Genomic DNA, 20171 nt, shown 5'->3' with positions numbered 1-20171 from the left:
GGATGGTCAAAGATTCCTCAACAATATGGTAATAATATGACAGTGCTGTGTTTATAGCTGTAGTTCTGGTAAAAATCAAGAAGAGCAGGTTTTAATCATTCTCCTTTAACTTTGAAATCTTGCATCGATGTTTCCAGCATCTCGGTTGATAACTCGAGGCTCTTTTCCACTTGTCAGACGCTGCAGCTTCTCTGGCGTGACGTAAAGACACACGTTGAACTTTCGGGCACTGGCACGTAAATAGCCGCGAGCGTTTGTGTACTTGTTGTTTTAACATCTGTTTTTTTTCTCCGTATCGTGTATGTAATGCAACACTGGCAAGAGAAGAAAGCAAACTCCTCTACTGGCAATGGGAAAGAAATAAATGCATTTATCTGCAAATTTGTTGTACAAGATGTAAATGTCAATGGTGCTTGACATTTTAATGTTCATTTTTGTTATTATTTGAAACTCAAGATACTGTTACATGTTACTAGATATAAGGACTTTTAAAGCTGTTTAAAATCAACTTTTATTGATTCAAAATCTTTACTGTAAAGTTTAAGTTTCACTTGCTCTGTTGACAATGAATTCATCCTGAATGCTTAAGGTCTGTCTGAGCAGTGACACATTTCCCCTCGGACTGTGTCATGTATTCATGTATTTTCCGCGCTGAGCCGCAGGAGCCGATCCGCCTGCACTGGCGCTAAAAAACATTTTACCTGGGTGTGAACGTAATCTCTCTCTGGACAAACAAGGAAGGCGATGCTGTCCACACATGAATAAATACAACTAAGTGTTTTGTCAGCAGGCTAATTGTCAAAGCAGCTTTTGAGAAGGAGTGTAATTGCTATGTAATCGGAGAGCTGTCAGGAAGAACTGCTAAGCAGTCATCATCTGTACGATGATCTGCCATCTGCAGCGATGTCTGGGTGAGAGCGAGAGAAAGAGAGGGAGATGGATGGACAAACCCGGGATGTGCGGCTGCTTAGAATCACTGTGCATTTTCGGCGGCTCTAAGTTTGCGAGTGTATTTAAAAATCATGCATTTTTTTAAATGAACGGCAGTCATCAGATGTGAGTTGACGCGTGCCCTCTGTATGACTGAGGAGGAGCACATTTAGTGTGGGTAAATGGATTGATGCCTGTTTTTTTGTTTTTTTTCCCCTGTACTGCAATGATTATGTAACCCTTGAAATATTGGTTACATCCTGGTTACCCTGCAGAGAAACGTCTTGAAAGAAATGTCTGCGTTTGATCTGATAGAGAGTCAGGAGAAGAGTGGGCAAGGCGCTGAGAGCAGTGGAAGTGCTCTGGCTGGAAATTTGATGGAATTCACACAGCTGCTGCTGCTGCTTCTTCCTCTTCCTCTTCTTCTACTTTTAATTTTTTTTCCTCTAAACCCAAAGCCCCTGAAAATTGCCAACTCTCTTTGCAGAGTAAATCCCCAAAACTCACCTAGGGCAAGGTTGTTCTAATGGTCCCGAATCCCACCGGGCACCACCACCTCCTCCCTCCCTCACCCTCCCACTCCACCCCACCTTCAGGGCCTCCCAGTGAGGAGTCTCTGCCGTCTCTTTTTAAGAATACTGCCGGCGCCAGAGCGGAGGTGAACAGAAAAACCAGGCGCTGATGAGAATTAATTTATTGATTTGACATATATAAACATGCTACCGCGGTCCAAACGGGATGTCTCATCCTGGAGTTCATCCATTATTCATTTCAAATAAAACTGAATGGGGATTCTTTTTCTGGTAGCAGTCTGCCTTTTTTATTTTCACATATTATTTGAAATTTTGCAGGGCAGCGATGCTGCACTTTTTTAAATGTAAGTTATGAATATTGTTGTGTAAAAATGAAAACGCTGGAAGCTGCTGTAGAAAGGAAAGCGGTGGCCTCTGTAGGTTGCTCTATTTTGAAGGAATTCTTCGGATGCACACATACTGCAATTTTCCTATTGATGACGGGCAGGCCAGTCAAAGCAAATGCCCTTTCAATTCCATTAGTAGTTGCATCAGTCTCTTAATGGAGAGTAAAATGGCATAAGACCTCTCGCTGTAGTACTTACACAATGAATATGAAAAGGCTTTCACCGAGTTTTAGTGAGTGCAAAACGGCTTTTAATTGTGTCCTGACTCAGTGTCGGAACATTATGTGCGGTGTGTATTCAGTGCTTTCATACAAAGGAGTGAATATCATAGAAACCCAATGGGCCCAATCGTTTGATTCAAGAGGTGACATATCGAAAAGTTCAAGAAAAACGTGATGAACTTTGAACTTGGTTGTTTCCAAATAGGATAAATATTTCAAAAATCTAAAACCATTTTAAATGACATGACTATATCAGAAGCAAATTACATATTGTAGGATGTTTTCACGCCTGCAGTCATTTTTGGTTCACTTCACCAATTGTTTGTTTGTTTGTTAGTTAGTTCCTAAAAACTTCTCAATGAATCACCATGCAACTTGATGGAAGGATGTGATATGGGTCAGGGAGGAACCCATTCAATTTTGGTTTGGATCCAAGAGTTTTGTTTCACTTTCTTTAACATTGCGAAATAGGGTTTTTTAAAATAACACTTTCATTGATATCTCAGAGAATTTTTTTAATTCCACCAGGTTCAGGGGTCTGATATTTTTAGGTGTATTTACTTTGGTGAAGATCCACATAAAAATAAGAAAAACAATTTTTAGAAGCAGCTCTCAACTGTGTTCTCACTCGGTATTCAAGGATTGTCAGTGCATTACTCAAAAAAATATTTTCATAATAAACGAGGGGGAATCAACAAGTTCCAGAAAGTTCTGGTGAAATTTGAACTCAAAATGAAACAAAAACGCACCATTTTAAACATTATTAACCGTATCAGAAATACAGTTTAAAGAGAAAATGACATACTGTCGGATGTTTTCCTGCCTGCAGTCATTTCCAGTTCGCTCACGCAGCCCGATGCACTCGTCTCTTGTGAAGAAAAACCCTCTTAAGTGTTAAGAGCAACCGAAACACAGAACTACTCCTGGAAGTGTTTCTGTAAAAACACAGAGGCTTCATAAAGCATCATCTGATAGATATTGCAAGCATCATTAAGACGGGAATGAGTCTGTCATTTTAGCGCTGGCATGCAGTATTAATCACAGAGGTCCTTTTAAAGCATGTTGCTGATGGAGATGATGACAAGCTGACGTTGAGGAATTATGCAAAAGGAGGCATCCGTCTTGATCTGATTTCAAAGCAAAGCCCCATAAACCGCACAGCTGTTTCATCTGCCTTCCCAGTCACTGAGCCTGCACTTTAAAGGCCATCTTAATTCCCCGTGTGTCTTGATGGAAGACAGGGCCAGGCTTTTCTTAAAGGCTCATTGTTTAGTGTTCCCTATTTAGAAAAACACGCACACAATCCAACATATGCAATGCAGTGGATAACCTAATTCAAAGTGCCACGGTGCCAAAAGTCCATATTTTAATATATATCTTGGTTTTGCCCCAGCGGCTTTCAAACGTTAACTGGAGTAAACTGTGCCGCTGCACCGCTGTCGCCATAGTGCTACATATCGCTCATTACAGGGAATCACATTGAGGTTATCACTCGTAGGGTTTTCATCATGGAGAGACTCCTTCCTGAGTGTAAAGCTGTTGGTCAGATATTGCATTCAAACCTATGCCTCAAATTGGAGGCCAGACCCCACTGTGCCGTACAGCACTCAGACCCACCAACACCTACTGTGCTCAGGGAAATTGAGTGCTCCAAAAAGCAAATGGAGTCGTATCTTTTTGAGGTTCCACACTGTTTGAAAATGATCGGTATACAGCCCGATGGTGTCTGTGGAAGATACAGACATGTGAAGGGAAAACTTGCCATTTGATCTCGACCTCACAACGATTGAGGGGAAGATAAAACCCTTTAAATGAGAAAAGAAAGTTTTAATGCATAATTAACTACTCAAAATTCACAAAGTTTGGTTCCACGTCTGAAAACTTAAAAGGGCAGAAGCTGGCGATGAGTAATTTCTCAAAGTGCAGCTGACCAGTGCACTTATTATGTTATATGTGCTGCTGTTCTCGGGGGTGGGGGAGATGTTTGTTGCTTCTTCCTTGATATGACTTGGTGAACTGTACAGTAATGATACTTGAGTGAAACAAACAATGATTGAATTTTCTCATTTCATTCCAGCTGAAACTGGAGTGAGTGGTCGCATAGCAACCTTTCTTGTGCAGGGTACAAAGAACGGCACATAAAAGCCTCCGAGAATGAAGGGAAATATTTGTTTGAATTCATGATTTTGTTTGGGGGGAAAAAATGCACATTCTCTGAGTTAAAACATTTTATTCTCAGACAGAAAAATCTGTACAGAAAACAGACAGAAAACCGATTTCCCCCCTGATTGAACAATCATGCTTGAGTCCTTAAAAGACTCCAGAGTGACAGTTGAAGGCCAGAAGTCGGCAAGTTCTTCTCAAAGATAATTAATTTATCAGAAAGAAGATTAAAGATAGACTTAACATATCAAAATTAACTTCTGTTTAAGGTAAATCATTTCACTATTGATGCCTTCGACACTTTTTTGGAGGCTAATGTTTCGCTGAGCAAAAATTGTTCTACTTCTGCTTCCATTCCTTCCGTCCTTATGTTAATTCAGCCTCTTTTACCCAGTTTCAACCCATTACAGTCTCAGTGTTGAGGAGTTCAGTCATGAGTTACGCATGAGCTCTTCCTCCTGCATCCTGGATACCATCTGCACTAAACTGCTCAAGGTAGTATTTTACACTGTCAGCCCGTCATTTGACAAATTTTTCACAACTCACTAGCCCCTGGTTCTTTTCCCGGCAGTTTTCAGCACATCATTATTCAACCGTTACTGAAGAAATCTCATTTGGACCTTCCCTTTTTCCCGAAAATAATTAAAAGACCAGTCTCCAAAATGTCTTTTTCATAAAGTTTTGTAGAGAGTAATCTCCTCTCAATTTATTTCCCCTAAGACCAGTGTTTTTAAGTTTCCAATCTGGTTGTAGAGCACTTCATAGTACTGAGTCAGCACTTGTTAAAATTACTAATGACCTATGGCTGACTGCAGATTGTTCTTTTGGGTTTAAGTGCCGCCTTCACTACTGTTAATCATAGAATCCTCTTACATAGCTTAGAGACTTGGGTAGAAGTCAAGGGCGCATCTCTTATCCGACTATCTCCGTACCTCACTAGTTGAACTGTCTGGGTCACTCTCAGTAAATCCACTTCCTCAATGGCTCAGCGGGGCGTCCCTCAAGGCTCTGTTCCTGGCCCCCTTCTGTTTTCCATATGCATGCTACCTCTTGGTCAGGTTATTCAAAGTCACCAGGCTTCTTGTGATTTCCACATCAGTCATACCATTGAAACCCACAGGTACGAGCAGCCTTTCAAATCTAACAACCTGCGTCTGTGATATTAAATCGTGGAGGTATCGTAATGTCAGTGGTGATGAGTGTTAGGTTGTGCTGTTCGGCCCCCTCAACTCCATCAGCTCTCTTAGTGCATCTGTCGGCAGTCTGTCGAATAATATTCCACACAAACCTTTGTTTTGATGACAAAGTCAGAAATGCAGCTCAGTCTTGTTGCTTGCAGCTGTAAAATTAGGTCACTTCTATCAACTGCTGATACAAAAGAGTTGTACGAGCTTTTATCTCTTCTCTGCCTGTTTATTGTATCAGACCGTACGAGGGTCTCAGCGACGGCTCCCTCCACCTTCTCCAGTTGTAAAAAACGGTGCTGCTAGGCTTATTACCTGGACAAAGAAGCATGACCGCATAGATTTCGTATTGATTTTGGAATTGAATTGCTCACGTTTAATGGCACGAAACGATCTGGCTTCAAAATGCTTCTCCGGTTTATTGACCTGCTATAGGCCCTCTTGACCGTTGAGATCTGCTCCCAGGTCAGAGCTTGTGACAGAGGACGACCTGGCTGTCGCTATTAGAGCCTCCACACTGTATGGAACTTTCCACCTGCTAAACTTAGACACCCTAAGTCTCAAACTTCTTAAATCCTCTCGTGAAGCTTTTGGAAATGTTTGACGTCACCAAACACTATTATCATCTTTATTTCCGTAGACTCACCGTTTCATTTCATCCTTTTACAGCTAACTGAAACACAGCATTTCTCGTATTAGGTCTTATTTATACCCTGAAAAGCTTTGTGTGCTTTTTGCAAAGTATGCATACAGTAGGTTTAATTCAGTTCATGGGGTTTTATGTTCCCTCAGTCCATTGTGGGATTATGCCGTCAGATTTGCCGCATGTCAAATCCCGCTCCTTTGAAGGTTTTGGGATTGTGTGTTTTCAGAACATCAGGCTCAGCTTTAGCGTTCACCTAAAACATGGTGCATTTCATGTCACAGCTCCGTCGTGCCTTTTTAAAATATTGATTCGTCGGAAATTGGTTCGAGATTGACCGTTTATACTCATCTTTGTTGCTGCCGTGCCTGCCGTATTTGCATCACCCATTATGCACCTACACTATGCAAACCTTAATGGGTGTGAGGTCAGTCTGTGCTGCAATTTTCAACCTCTCGGTGTGAGCAGCACAGCAGCGGCTGCAAACTACACAAGGGCAATCAAGACGTTGACATGCACTGTGAGCCAATAGATCAATACGCAGACACAAAGATAAATGGATAGAGATTTGTGCAATATCTGTCATGTATCTTTATTTTGTAATGCGTAATGGGAGGACAAATTGTTTGCAGGGGATCGACTGTGTAATATGTGGGCGTGATAATAAGATGTTGTTTGCAGGGTAGCAAACACAGCAGCTATTATGTGTTGTACAACAGGGTGGCGTTTATTATGTTTTTTAAAGGGGATGCTGCACTTATTTCTAATGAATTCTTATTTCACTTGATTACTTGAAATTTACTTCTGGGTTTGTTTTGCTTCATAATACACTAATACAAATATTTCCTCATAACCTTTACTTCCAAAAATAATGTTCTCTAGCTCACGTTCCTCTTACCTAAATGTTGGACGTTTCTCTTCTGCTGGAGAGTGAAGTGGGGCTTGTGGCTGCTGCGGGCTCGTACGGTGGAATAAGGCCCAGAGGTGAAGTAAAACCAGCCCGTGTCAGTAGATAATCCACATTTCTATTAGCCTACTTAGCACTTTTCTAATAGGGCTCACCGTCTAGCCCAGGAGATGAGTGGAACGCCTTGTATTCATTATCACCAAGTCATGGCAGACGTATAATTTTCAAATGCCAATACCACAGTTTATCTCAGGTAATTCATATCCTAGGACTGTGCCTCTGAATAAGGTTGTTTTGGGTTATGAGGGGATCGCGTTTGATTGGGTTTGATCAAAGTCTTATCACAGGCCACAAAAAAAGGAGAAGAAAAAAAACAACTTTCATTTGGCTCCTGGTGATTTTGCTTTTATGGTATTTATAGCCACATGCTGCTGCTGTGTAATTGCGGTCGGGAATCAGTTAGATTGGTCTTCTGCACCAGCACTGTGCACTCTGATAACTCCGGAATCCTCCTGATATATCAACAGCACAATGTCAACAGTCTCCAAGTCTATTTGTCTTCCTGTTTGCTTCCGCACAGATGAAACAGATGTTCTCGAATCCATTATGTTGTATTTAAGGAAATGCAAGTAATCAGTCACAAAATAATTGGAACAACTGGCACCTGCTAAAACTTTATTGCAGCTTCCTGCAGTGCATTTGTGGCGAGAGCGGTTTTACTCTCTGTAATCATTGCTATTGCAGTAGTTTTTAATGGTATACTTTATATTTCTTAAGTATTTCTAGTTTGAACGTGGGAAAGAGAATCTGAATAGTCTGCATGTGCTGTAGCTTAAAGGTTTTGGCCCCAAAGCTTTGGAAATGACGTCCTAGCTCTCCTCCGGTTACTGTGTGCAACCAAATTCAAGGCTCATTTATCTGCATTGAACAGGTTCTTTTATGCACAGAAGGGCGCGCAGTGTAAAGTGGAACCACGCCGACAAGGACAAAAATTGCACGGTCATTAATGGCTCTTTTCAAAACAATGAATAACGTCCTTTCAGTGAAGTAGCTCCGCCTTGCCAATAGCACGGAGCAGATTTTGATCCGTGGCTACAAGTCCACAAGGTCTTCATGCAAGGTTGAGAAAGCAAAAAAGTTAAATCATGCACCCGCACCAGCCTTCAGCCTTCATGTGTTTGGAATTTAACTCCTTTAGGCTTTATGAAAATTCATGCTGTCAATACAAAAACAACAAACCAACTCCTAAAAGACGAATATCCGAGCTTTCTCAATCTTCTCCGAGCCTCTGAGAGGAAAGAAAGACGATACCCATTTGGGGCTCATTGGAGCAAATCAGAATTGTCAGCACTGTGGGTTTTTACCTTTTTAAACAGGGAAGATGGATAGATAATCACCACATGCCATTCTGGGGGCCAATTACACAGCTTTGTGTGAAATTGGAAAACCTGTTCTCTCAGAGCTCTAATGGATGTTCTGGTCATTAGTTATTTGAGAGTCTTCACTGGCTGTAATCAAACGTGAAACATTGCGTTAAGCGCCCATAAAAGAACAGCTGCCTCTCTAAGTGACCTTCTGTTTAAGAGAACCCAACTGTCAGCCGTTTGGCGTTTTGCGACAATTATTATGTGTGTCGCCATAAAAGCAGCACTTATTTCCCTTCTTTTTGCAGTGGTTGCATCTCATTTTAATGTCTTGCTCTCGGTTGTATTTACTTTTCCGGGTCTGTTGGGTGGCTGTATGCTGTCATTTCTTGCACACGAGGCAGATGCATAATCTTACCCATCTGCTGTCTGTTTACCAATCCAGTCTCTTAACTCTGGGTACAATTTAAAACCATCAGAGGAGATTACTGCATTTTTGGATTTTTTGCAACTGCAAGAATACTCTTAATATTCTGACGTCTGTGTGTTTCTCTTCAGGGGATCATCTTTCCAGTCCGCAAGGCCCTCCACCTCTGCCACCAGCCCCACCCCCACACAAGCAGCACCCGTCCATCACGTCCCTGAGCCGCAGCTCACTGGCCAATCAGAGGAGCCCGAGCCCTCCGCCCACAGCCGGCCTGGCGGCCGACTTGCAGAGTACGGCAGAATGCGTCCAGCTGCAGGACAGCTGGGTCCTGGGCAGCAATGTGGCCCTGGAGAGCAGGTGAGTGACCCACGATGACCTACAGCGGGAACGGGAAATTCAAGTCCAGGTGTTTACGATGAGGCAATTTTCACTGACTCAGAAAACAAAACGATCCAGAAAAGAATGAGCAGAGGCATTTTAAAAAGTTTAAAGGACAAGGTGATGTTTAAAATTGTAATTCGATTTCGGTAAAATTATGGGTTTTGTGATTGTTATATGTCAAAGTATTTTACAGGGCTTTTCACAATGATATGGAGATGCCAGCCAGTGGGCAAATACATAATTTAAACCACAGTAAATAGCAGTAATAACTATTTCTTTTAATAATATTAAATTTAATAGCTTTATTGCCTCTTGCTCTTGGCTTGGCCTGATTAATTCACTGGCACGTTTGATGTGTTTTTGAAATATTGCATATTGGCCATATTCATAAAACTCAATCTGGCAGGTTTAACAGTGACTGCAGAGTTTTTTTTAACAACCGGAATTTCATTAATATTTGTGTTTCTGTGCTTCCACCTTAACTTGGTTGTCGTTGATAGTCTCACGAAAATCTACATCTTCCCCATGGCAACAGTGGAGCCGCCACCAATTGATGATTTAAACATTAAATATTAATAATATTGTTAATCATTCTCAACACCTGATGGTTTTATTAATGTGCTTTAGTGATACACCTGCAAACATTGATGGGTATTAAAAAGATCATTCACAACAGGACTTACAATATTTAAGTGTGTATTGTAAGAACTACAGCTCATCCTGTTAAATTATCGTCGTACATGGTTTAATATGGTAACTGCTGAGCTTGATGAATACAGCTATGTTTTCTTGTGAAGGACTCATTTTTCTGCTTTCTTTATGCACCTACAATTAAGAGCTGATACTAAATCCAACAGAGCTGCAGACTCACGCAGGAAAAGGACATGATTAGAGTGAACGGTGGGAATATCAGAGAGCGTGCCAGTTAAAATCAGAGAGGCTATAACTTAACAAGAAACTTGGTATAAGCAGACTTTGTCTTACATCAAAATTTTGCTGTGCAAGATAACCGTCACGAGAGCCACTGCCAAGTTTCACCTCCTGAAAACATCAGTTACATCTTTCTTAATCAGTGAGCTCAAAATATCCTGGCAAATGAAGTGTGGTACATTGTGCTCTGACTCAGAAACGGCCTCGAGTAGATGATTGCATTCTCGCCTGATATCTCCCTGGCACGGAGAACAACCCTCTCCGAGTCTTAGATGAATGTAAACTTTGAAATCCGTCTGTGGCGGCGTGGAGTAACAACTTCTTGTGATCTGACTGAATCAATTGGGATGTGCGGTGACAGTTTCGCTTTCTCGGGAAGACGTGGTGATTGAATACTAACCGCGCGGTGACCTTGGGCTGTCATCGACGCATCGACGAAACAATATGTGCACACCTATCATCAGGTGAGGCATAAATCACTATCAGCACAGTGGACTCTAAATCAAGTGCTTGTCAGTGGGTGGGAACGGAGAGCCGCCGCGGACCAATGGGGCCAAAAGGGAAGACCGCCGGTTCACCACATAATTGCACATGTCATGAAAACTACCAGGTTAGCAAATGTAAGCACAAGCTGGAGAGAGAGTATTTATTATGCTGCCTTCAGGGGGCGTCCTGGCACAGCACGTACGGTACACCAGAGTGTGATGCTCTTTTGAATCCTCACCATCGATATGGATTTTTATCCTCGTGCAGAACGGGAGATGCGATCACATGTGACATTTGACTGAGAATTAGTCAGTTGATTAAAAAAAAAATGTGTCAAATACAAACCAGTGTTCTGATGTTCTTCTAATAAATTTCCTCTGACATGACCTCCTTGAAAACGAAGCACTCACTTGACGGCATTATATGCTTTTGCAGTAATTAACATTAATGAATTATGTGCGTGTGTGTAACCTCTAATAAAAGTGTTGGTCTTCAAAGCACCAGTGTGCTAATTTGACTCAATACCAACCAGCTTTCATGGAGAATGGCTTTCATTGTTCCTCATAAACGAGTGAAGTGCTACACTGTGTGACTGCGTCTGTAACGACGGCTCATTATAATGTTGGCGAGTGGATGAAGTCACCGATCCCGCTGTGATCGCACTGTAAAAAGCTAACACGGAAAGTTTGATTTCAGCTCATTTACTCCTGTAGCTTTAAAGGATCAAACACGTGCGTCCGAAATGTAAGACAATTAAGAACGAGCACAGTAGAGCACGTACCTCCTACCAAGGTCTTTGGATTTAACCATAATTATGTTTTTTAGTAGTTACAGGTTTGCAGCTGTAATTGTTTCCATAGAGTAAAAAAAAGCGAACCCCCCCTCAACGAAACCACATTTAAATACGCTACCCCAGATTTTTATTTGGATCTGCACCAAAATTATGCACAATTTTCGATTTTTTCATCAAGACCCATGAGTTATTCCCTGGGAAACTTGGTGAAAATGTCAAAAATCGCCCAATCTGGTGCGCTCGTTAGGTCACCTGGCAGTGCGGACGCCCTGCATACAGCACCTTGAGTCTTCCTGCAGTGGCCACAGGTTCGATTCCGATCCAGCCCTTTGCTGTGGGACTCTAGCCCCATATAACACTTACTCTCCTGTCAGTAAAGGAGAGATGTAAAAAGAAATCTTTACAAAAAACAAACACAACACAATCTTTCAGTGGTAGAGGAAGAGAAATAACATTTTCCAGGATCCACCACTTCCTCCGGAACTGTGCCAATTTTTAATGGGATCTCTCTCGGCCTGTGTTCCATTCTTCCACCAAGTTTAATGTGTTTAGTAGTTTTTATGTCATCCTGCTCACAAACAAACAAACCAATGGACAGAGGTGAAAACACATATCAGTCAATATGGTATTAATGCAAATACAGTATATAAAATCGTCATCTCTGAAGATTTACTTGTGATCGCTAAATGACACAAACACAAACTAAAGCAGGACGATGACGGACAAGATACGAGATGTTCTGATCCCAGACTGCGGATTAGCAGTTATCCCCTCCACAGTTTCTGTCTCCGTGAGAGAAACAGATTTTATACTCGAGATAAATCCATGAAATGATTCCACTTCTGCCCCGTGCTAGCTGAGACCACTCCACTGAAAGGGCTCAGCTCGTTGTCAACAGAGCAGGGATGTAGCCGTGCTGTCCCGTCGCTGTTTAGAAAAAAAGCTGACATTTAGATCTTTAAAGTGTTTGGAATAATTTTAAAAATAAACCCCCTCAGGGTTCCCGGATGAACCACTTGACTCCACTCGAATAGCATTTTGGTGATTTATTCAATTAGCAACATTCCATTCAGTTTCATTATGAAAATGAATTGCTATATCTCCTAGGAGGCCACTGCACATACGTGGTAATTATACTTGAGCGGCACTTAATCCTTTCTTTAAAATCGACCATATCAGCATGTGTGAAATCTGTATTTCTGACACCTTCACAGCACGAGCTATAAGTTCCCTGAGTGCTCGGCTGGATGAGATGCAGGTAGGTGTCTGCTCTTACATATGTATGTCCTTTCAAGCTCCACTTCAGCATTTTCTTTCCCTCACTTGGAAACCAGAGAGGTTCAGCGAGACATTTCCGAATGAGCCTTTTGAAGGCCTGCCCAGCCACACGTAGCAGTTATAAATGTACTGTCAATCCTCATTGGATTCGTGTGTCAAGGGAGTCCTTTGGTGAAATGAAATTATGTCTCAGCTCCAGAGTCATCATGTGGTGCAGCGTCCCACAGACAGCGGCGTTTCCTGATGGAAAAATGTGTTGGAATTGTTCTCACGGGCGGAAAAAGAATAGCAGAGGTAATCCTGCTGGGATTTGGCTTTTTTTTTTGTGTGTGTGCGCGGGTGCGTGGAGTTGTTTTGTGGGACGCACATGTAAACCGTGAGTCAGACAGTCATGCTTCACATCAGAGGAGGAAAATTGAACTTCTCTTTTGTACGCCAGCCACAGTGTCAGGTTCGCACCAGGACTGATTAGTCATGTGGAAGCTAGCAGCCAACTAGCCATCTGGAATAGGAAGAAGCAGTGATGCAGTGATAGCTGGTTACCTGCCAAAGAGGATGGCGGTGTAGACAAAGTGGTAATCCTCAAGATATATATATATATATATATTTTTTTTTTCCTCTTTCTCATGTGTTTTCCTTTTTGTTTATTTTGCCAACATCTCCGGTGCCAAGCACACATTTCACTGCCTATTCCAGAGTTCTGCAATATTTTTCCTCTTATTTTAGGGCACTGTGTAAACTGTTGCCGCGGCTGGCAACGCAAAGTGCATCTGTTCCAGATGAGTTTTGGCAGCGACTGTAAAAGCTTTCACGAACAGAGGGTATACAGATAGTGAAGAGCAATCTAAATAGTTCAGTTCATATAAAAAATACATTACACGTTACAAATTTAACCTGCACAGCGGCTTAAATACGCATTTCCAGTGGTGGAACATGTCTGCACCATTATTGTCCTTTAAGATTAAGCCACAGAGAAAGTGACTCAGGCCGTTTGGACTCCATCTCAAAAGTGTACATAGCAGCTGAGCTCCCTCTCCTAATCAAATTTGTTAGATATAATAAATTCCATGTGCAAACAATCTGAGCACTCGGAGGGAGTTACTCAAGATGGCACCACGTTCTTCACTGGTGAGCAGAAATCACGGCGCCGCTGAAATATAGCCACACGGGCGTGGATGTACCAGAATAGCACGTGCTGGCCGACCCCCTGTGGACCGGGCAGGTGGCGACCTGGTGGCGAAGGCTGGTGTGAAAACGAGACGCAGCGGTGCCTCGCCACATCTGCAGTCTTTTTCTGCGAGCGTGGATTAAAGCGGCCGGATTATTCCCGACTCTCACCTTGCGACGCTAACTCAGAGCACGCAGCTAATGGGCCGATAACATGTTCCGAGGGCTTTAATTTGCATTGTTTCTGGTGTGCTCTCTCACCCCTCCAGCTGGAGCTTAGCTATAGACAAAACCTCCCACTCGGTGTTTAGTCTTTTGTCCTCTGTGAGGATGTTTTCAAATGTCATCCCGATGACAAGCGCTGTTGTGAGAGCAGAGGAGACCGGGCTGGCTGCTGCTTTTGTGTTGCAGGCTTCTCAATGGGACAGGCAGCGGTGCACACAAACACACCGCGCTCACACTGACACACAAGCCATTCATTTGCTCGCTTTCCCCTCCCGCTCTCACACTCTCTTGATTGTCTCTTTTCCGTCTCCCTCCCTCTCTCTCTCTCTCTCGCTCTCCTTCTCCCTCTCTCACTCCCAGCGTACAACGTCGCTATCACCGGGGCAGCCTGGATTAGCATAGTAATGTGGCGTGTTGCATCACACTTGCTGTAATCAATTACGGCCACTCAACCCATGTGCGGAGCTGCAGACGTTTACACTGGTCCGTTGTTTGGTAATCATGTCCGACAGCATTTCATCTTTAGACCCCTTCATTCTCCTCTTTAGAAAAACATGGAAAACATCAGCAACCAGAATTACTTTAAATGCAGAGTGCAATAAATGCCCAGTGTCGGAATTTGTCTGGTAAAACGCCGGTGCACACGGATTCTGACTTTCACTTTCACTCTGCAGCTGTAGAAAGCAAAAGGGATATAAATGCCTGTGATAAACCTGAAGTTTAAACCACCCTCAGCGTGCCATATGGTTCGTGTGCATTCAGTTCAATCACAAATTCAACTCAAACACTTTATCTCTACCTCCGCCAAGGATTTAAAAAAGGTCTTTGGTGTTTGTTAGCTTGCAGGATTACGCAGAAACAACTGAACCAATTTTTTGGGAGCGATGGGACAAATGCCCCAAGTAAGAGGCCATTCAGTTTGGGGCGGATTATTTAACATGATAAAATAGGGTGTTAGCCTTTAGGGAGGTTTGGCCTCTCTGAACACCTGTCTAGAAATATTTGTTACCTCTACCTTTTCACCACTGTCCATTTATTTGTTTCTTTTAAGCAAGATTATGCAATATGAAATTTGAGGGATTACCACGAAACTTTGTAGAAGGATCTTGGAAGATTCCAGGAAATTTAGGGTGCAGATCCGGATCAGGATGTGGATCCAGGATTAAGAGATATGTTGATTGAAGTTTTCTCACATTTCTTAGCGAACAATGCCTGCATGAAAAAAAATTAAGCATATTTAGGGGACTGATAGTTTGTTTTTTGTAGCTTGTTTGAATCTCAGTGACTTTTGGGCCTTTACAGAGATATGCACTCTTCTATTCTATTCTTTCTTTGAGCAAATCCGGCTTTGGGCAGATCCAGGGCATCTTTCCCCCCCTTTTCAAACATGGTGAGATAGGTTGTTGGCATTTGATTTGTTTTTTTCCGACTTCCTGTGTTCTGTAGCACTGCAGCTCCACTACAGATGAGTCATTGATGTTTTTAGTTCAGGTGACCCTGACTTGGGAACATCATGTACTAACTTCGTGGGTAAATAAGAGCACAGGTAGATTTTTCATTTACAGGCTAAACTGTTTCCAGAAATCCTCAGTAACTTGCAATAGCTATTCGCCCTCCCCAAATAGAGTGCATACCCCTGCCAACACACACACACACACACACACTCACATGTCCTCGTCGCTTCTTGTCCACCTCATCAGATTGCATCCACTTACACTTAACTCCCCCGATAGCGGTGTCTATTTGCCTGTGTCTGACTTCACGTCTGCCGCCTCCTACGTCTTGCCAGTTTTGACCTCAATTCATATCCAACTGCACATTACAGAGGCTGCCGCAGCTAGAGTACAGATTGTTCCAGATTAAAGAATCCCAGTTTTTCTTCTTCGGGGTTGTAGACGCCCGCAGCATTGTCATTCCAGCGGTGCCACGCCGTAACCTTTAAATGGAATCGCAGTCTGTCCGTGGCAGCGTGTGTCAATCGGCCCATCGAGGAGCCAGACAATCCAAATTTGACATTTGTTCTTTTTAGCCAAGAATTGATCAGAGGAGGATTTCGCTCAGAGATATATCCTCACAGGAGATGGGGGAAGTAGCTGAAATACCAGAGAGCATGACTGAAATCCTTCTTCTGACGTGTCCCCTCTTTGACATCTCTTAAATCTGCATTAAACTAACATGTGATTAACTTCACTTTGAAACATTTAGTCCAAAATAAAGGAGCGTCGTTGTCGTCGAAACCGTTTGAAGTGCAGCTCCCCCAAAGCTTGTTGACCCACCGTAACCATCCTGTAACCAGGGAACTACACGGATTTCCAATCCTTAATGCTCGGCTTCAGATTGTGCACTTATTACACTAATGAGCTCTTCTCAAGCTCTTTTACTGCAGATTTACCGGCAGGATTAAAAAATAAAAAAAGGAAAGAAAAACCTTGACAAAACTCAAACCGAGACTTCAGAGATGCCACGCAAATAATTGATGAGCAAACACTGCCTTATCAGTTTATCTGTGTATTTAAATTAGCTGTTACCACGGCAACTCACTCCTGCTGGAATCTATAGAACATGAAGCACGACTTGTGTGAAACGTGTAAGGTTGTTTTTTTTTGTTACATAAATTAGAGGAGGACAGAAAACTGGAAAGAAACATGCTTTCTCTGTTCCTTCCTCTCAAAAAATAAAATAAAAGTAATGATCCAACCCAGATTTGTTTGGGTAAACTGACATTTAAATATATTTTTGCTCTTCTTCAAGAATTTGTTAATTGCTGCTTTGGGAATTTATCACTGGAGTAATTTGCAGATTTTTCTCTGATTGCTTTTTTCTCTTCTCTTTTCCTTGACCTGACCTCACATACAGTTTCTAAAGAACTTTTAACTTTTATTTTGGTAACTGCTGATCACTGGGGCGAATGTCTGGACAAGGAAGTGAATTTTTATCCCTTGCTACTTTATTTACCCGGTGTTGAAGTGCTCTTGAGTAAGGCACTTAACCTCCCCCAACTGAGAAGTAATAACAGGGTAGTTTCTTTCAGGTGAAAAAAAACAACAGCGATGGTGAAGTCAGATTTATTTATGTAGCGCATTGAAAGCAACAGGGGTTGAGCCAAAGTGCTTTACAATCAAGGGAAAGGAAAGAGCGCTAAAACGATAAGAAGCAAAGAAGAAGAATTAAATCCAGGCCAAGAGACAAATGCAGTAAAAAGACACAGACGATTGGGCAGAAAAGAAGAAATAGATAAATAAAATAAAACGATGACGGACGTGAACAGAATCACGAGACAATATCAGGCTGAATAAAAGGTTGTAAAGAAAAGGCAACTGAATAATGGAAGTTTTGTTATATGAAGTTTTATTTAACTCAAATATTTAATTACTCTCTTGTCCTGTTTACTTTCTGTCCTTCACTGAATCCATCAAAATACAAAATAAATGCCAAAATTTAAAAAATATATATACGCATCGTGTTTTATAGTCAAGCATTTGCTCAACTCAACGCAGAATTTGAAAGTTGAATTGAGATGTATCCATTATCTAAGAAAATAAATGAGTTATCCACTCAAAAAGGCTACATAACTGGTAATAAATAATAAATGAATATTTCTTTGCTCTAATATTCCGAGCGGTGAAAACTCTACAGTTCCAGACAGTAAGAAGCATTTGCGATGCATGGTCAATCTGTCCAATTTCCCTGGTTGTCCCCATAAGCCTGGAGGCATTTGGGTATTAATCTATAAGTAGTGGCAAGAGTGGCAACAAGGCTTAATTCATTTACTTAAGAGCTTTTCACGTGGGGTTTAAAAGTTAATAGGACGATCACTCCGTAGTGCATTTGATTAAACCCTCTTAATTACCCCAGGTATAATGGGCTATTAGCAAAGGCCCAGTTGTAAAAGGGCAAGTGGGAGATGATTGTTTTTATGAGGTACTTTTTGTTAACCTCCTCCAATGTCAGGATTAGACTGGATATTAGAATATAACCCAGTGCCTCCTGCAGTCTGATTCACATGGGAGTTACACTGTGGAAGGATGTGCTGTATTATTTTGTTCTGTATTAAAGCAGGTCACAATGTTTCCCAAATCTTAACCAAGAGTTTCACTACATGTGGATATTGTACTACAAGATATTTTGGCTGAAAATAAACAGTGTCTATGAACATTTCACTTAAAATATTAGGTTATATTTAATTTAATGGTGTTTCCTTGTTACGTGAATAGAAAACTTAATCCATCAATTTGTACGTTTTGTTGCACTTGTATAGAAATGTGATTTCTTGGAGTTGAGGTTGTTTCATGAATCAGACTTTTAAGATTCTGTTTGAAACGATCATTAATTTTTTTGTCACCCAAGGGGCAATTCAAGGCGAGAGAGCAAACAAAAGTGCACAGTCAACAAACATAAAGACAATACTAACACATCTAGAAATACAAACAAATCTAGGAAAAGTAAATGAAAATAAATGTCTTCCTATATAATTTATCTCCTCCTAATTCTCTTCCCCGTCCTTTGCAGGCATTTTCTTTTTAAGACGGGCACAGGAACGACGCCTTTCTTCGGTGCGGCAGCCCCCGGCTACACCATGGCGACGGGGGCCGTCTACTCCACGCCGGCGCGCCCGTTGCCCAGGAACAGCCTGTCCAGAGGGGCCTTCAAGTTCAAGAAGTCGCCGAAACACTGCTCGTGGAAGTGCACCGCAATGATCGCTGTGGGCATAGCTGCGGTGCTGTCGATCATCCTCTGCTACTGCATAGGTAAGACCGTGTTCACAACCAGGAAGGCTTTGATGTTTAACAGATTTAGATTCTGGTTGCATCGTGAACACGAGGATAGTTTTCACTAGACAAAACCAGATTACAAGATCAGAGGAAACAGTGCACGAGAGATTATGGAACGGGTATTATCATATTAATGAGACTTATAAGTGTGGCGCGGTGGTGCAGTGATTAGCTCTGTCGCCTCGGAGCAGGAAGGTTCTTGTTTCGACTCCCGGTTTGGCCTGGGTCTGTCTGTGAGGAGTTCACATGTTCTCCATAGTCAGGGTGACATGTCCAGGATGAGCCAGATCTCTCAGCCAGTGTCAGCTTGGATTGGCTCTACCTCCCAACCAAACATATTGAAAAACCCTTTTCTCTGTTAGTTTCTTAATTAGTTGAATTATTGAATTCAACTCGAAATATATTTTGAGTCTATAAGCAAATATCTTTAACCCCCTGTTGGAGTCTATACAGGTGGATGCTGGGCTGAATCCACCGGCAGCAAAACTGAAACTTGACAAGCAATGGGAGAGATGGGAAACCTTTGCAGTTTAAATAGGCCACAAATTGGGAGGGTGTGTATGACAGAGGATTGTGCAGTTAAAAATTGAAGCAGTGCAGCTCGAGTTGACTTTTTGAACTAGTTTGCACGCGTCGCTTCATATTGGAAAAAAGAAATTTAACATTGTTAAGTTTACCAGACAAAAATAAGGGATTGTTCTGTAATGTAATGCAGTGGAGTTTAGCAACATTCATAAACACACAAGATCCTATTGATCTTATGTGTTCTGCACAATTCTTTCTTTTCATTTTACACATACTTGTGTAAAATATGAAGAAATGTACCAGCATCATAAACTAACAATGGCGACTTCCTAACTTTGAAGCCCACACGGTTCCTCTGATGAAAAGAATCAAAAGGTGTTTTTTTACAAAAGTTTCCACAAAGTTGTGAGTATTTTGTTGTAACCAGATCATTGCAAACATTTCTTCAACAAATGAAAAACAGCAATTTCTTTCAACATGAAAACAGCAATTTCTTGCTGCAGGACCTTGGGTTTGTTTGTTTTGTAGGTTTTCTGTGTCCTCACATTGTCCCGGTAAGTTTTAGTGAAGACAGCGAGCGCAGCTACTCGGAGAAGCCGATGAAGATTATCTGCCAGCTGTAGTAGGACTGGGTGATTAACTGTATGGAAAATCTAAAATGTATGGAAACTGTCTTTTATAACCTCTCACTGACTTAATCTTGCTCATTAATTCTGAAAAGACTTTCCCCAAATGCGTCTAATTCTCAAACTGTCGGGTTCCCGCTACGTTCATGCTGCTTCAGGATCAGAGCTGACCTGCGCTCACTTTACAATAAACACCAACACTAATCTGAGGTTTTGAGGATCTGAACAGT

The 20171-nt window shown here is 41.9% G+C and overlaps 1 protein-coding gene across 8 annotated transcripts in view; it reads left to right on the top strand.

Annotated features, from left to right (window-relative positions):
- Nucleotides 1–20171, top strand: part of si:dkey-237h12.3 (teneurin-3) — a 152595-nt gene that overhangs the window by 56289 nt on the left and 76135 nt on the right. For all 8 annotated transcript variants that reach the window (XM_034598492.1, XM_034598497.1, XM_034598495.1 and 5 more), the window contains 2 exons: nt 8890–9115; nt 18528–18766. In XM_034598492.1, the coding sequence (XP_034454383.1) occupies nt 8890–9115; nt 18528–18766 (465 nt within the window). The remainder of the gene's footprint in view (nt 1–8889; nt 9116–18527; nt 18767–20171) is intronic.

The sequence above is a fragment of the Hippoglossus hippoglossus genome, chromosome 10 (genome assembly GCF_009819705.1).
Source record: "Hippoglossus hippoglossus isolate fHipHip1 chromosome 10, fHipHip1.pri, whole genome shotgun sequence".
Taxonomy (NCBI): domain Eukaryota; kingdom Metazoa; phylum Chordata; class Actinopteri; order Pleuronectiformes; family Pleuronectidae; genus Hippoglossus; species Hippoglossus hippoglossus.
Note: the sequence above shows the minus strand (reverse complement) of the source record. Positions and strands in the feature narration are given on the sequence as shown.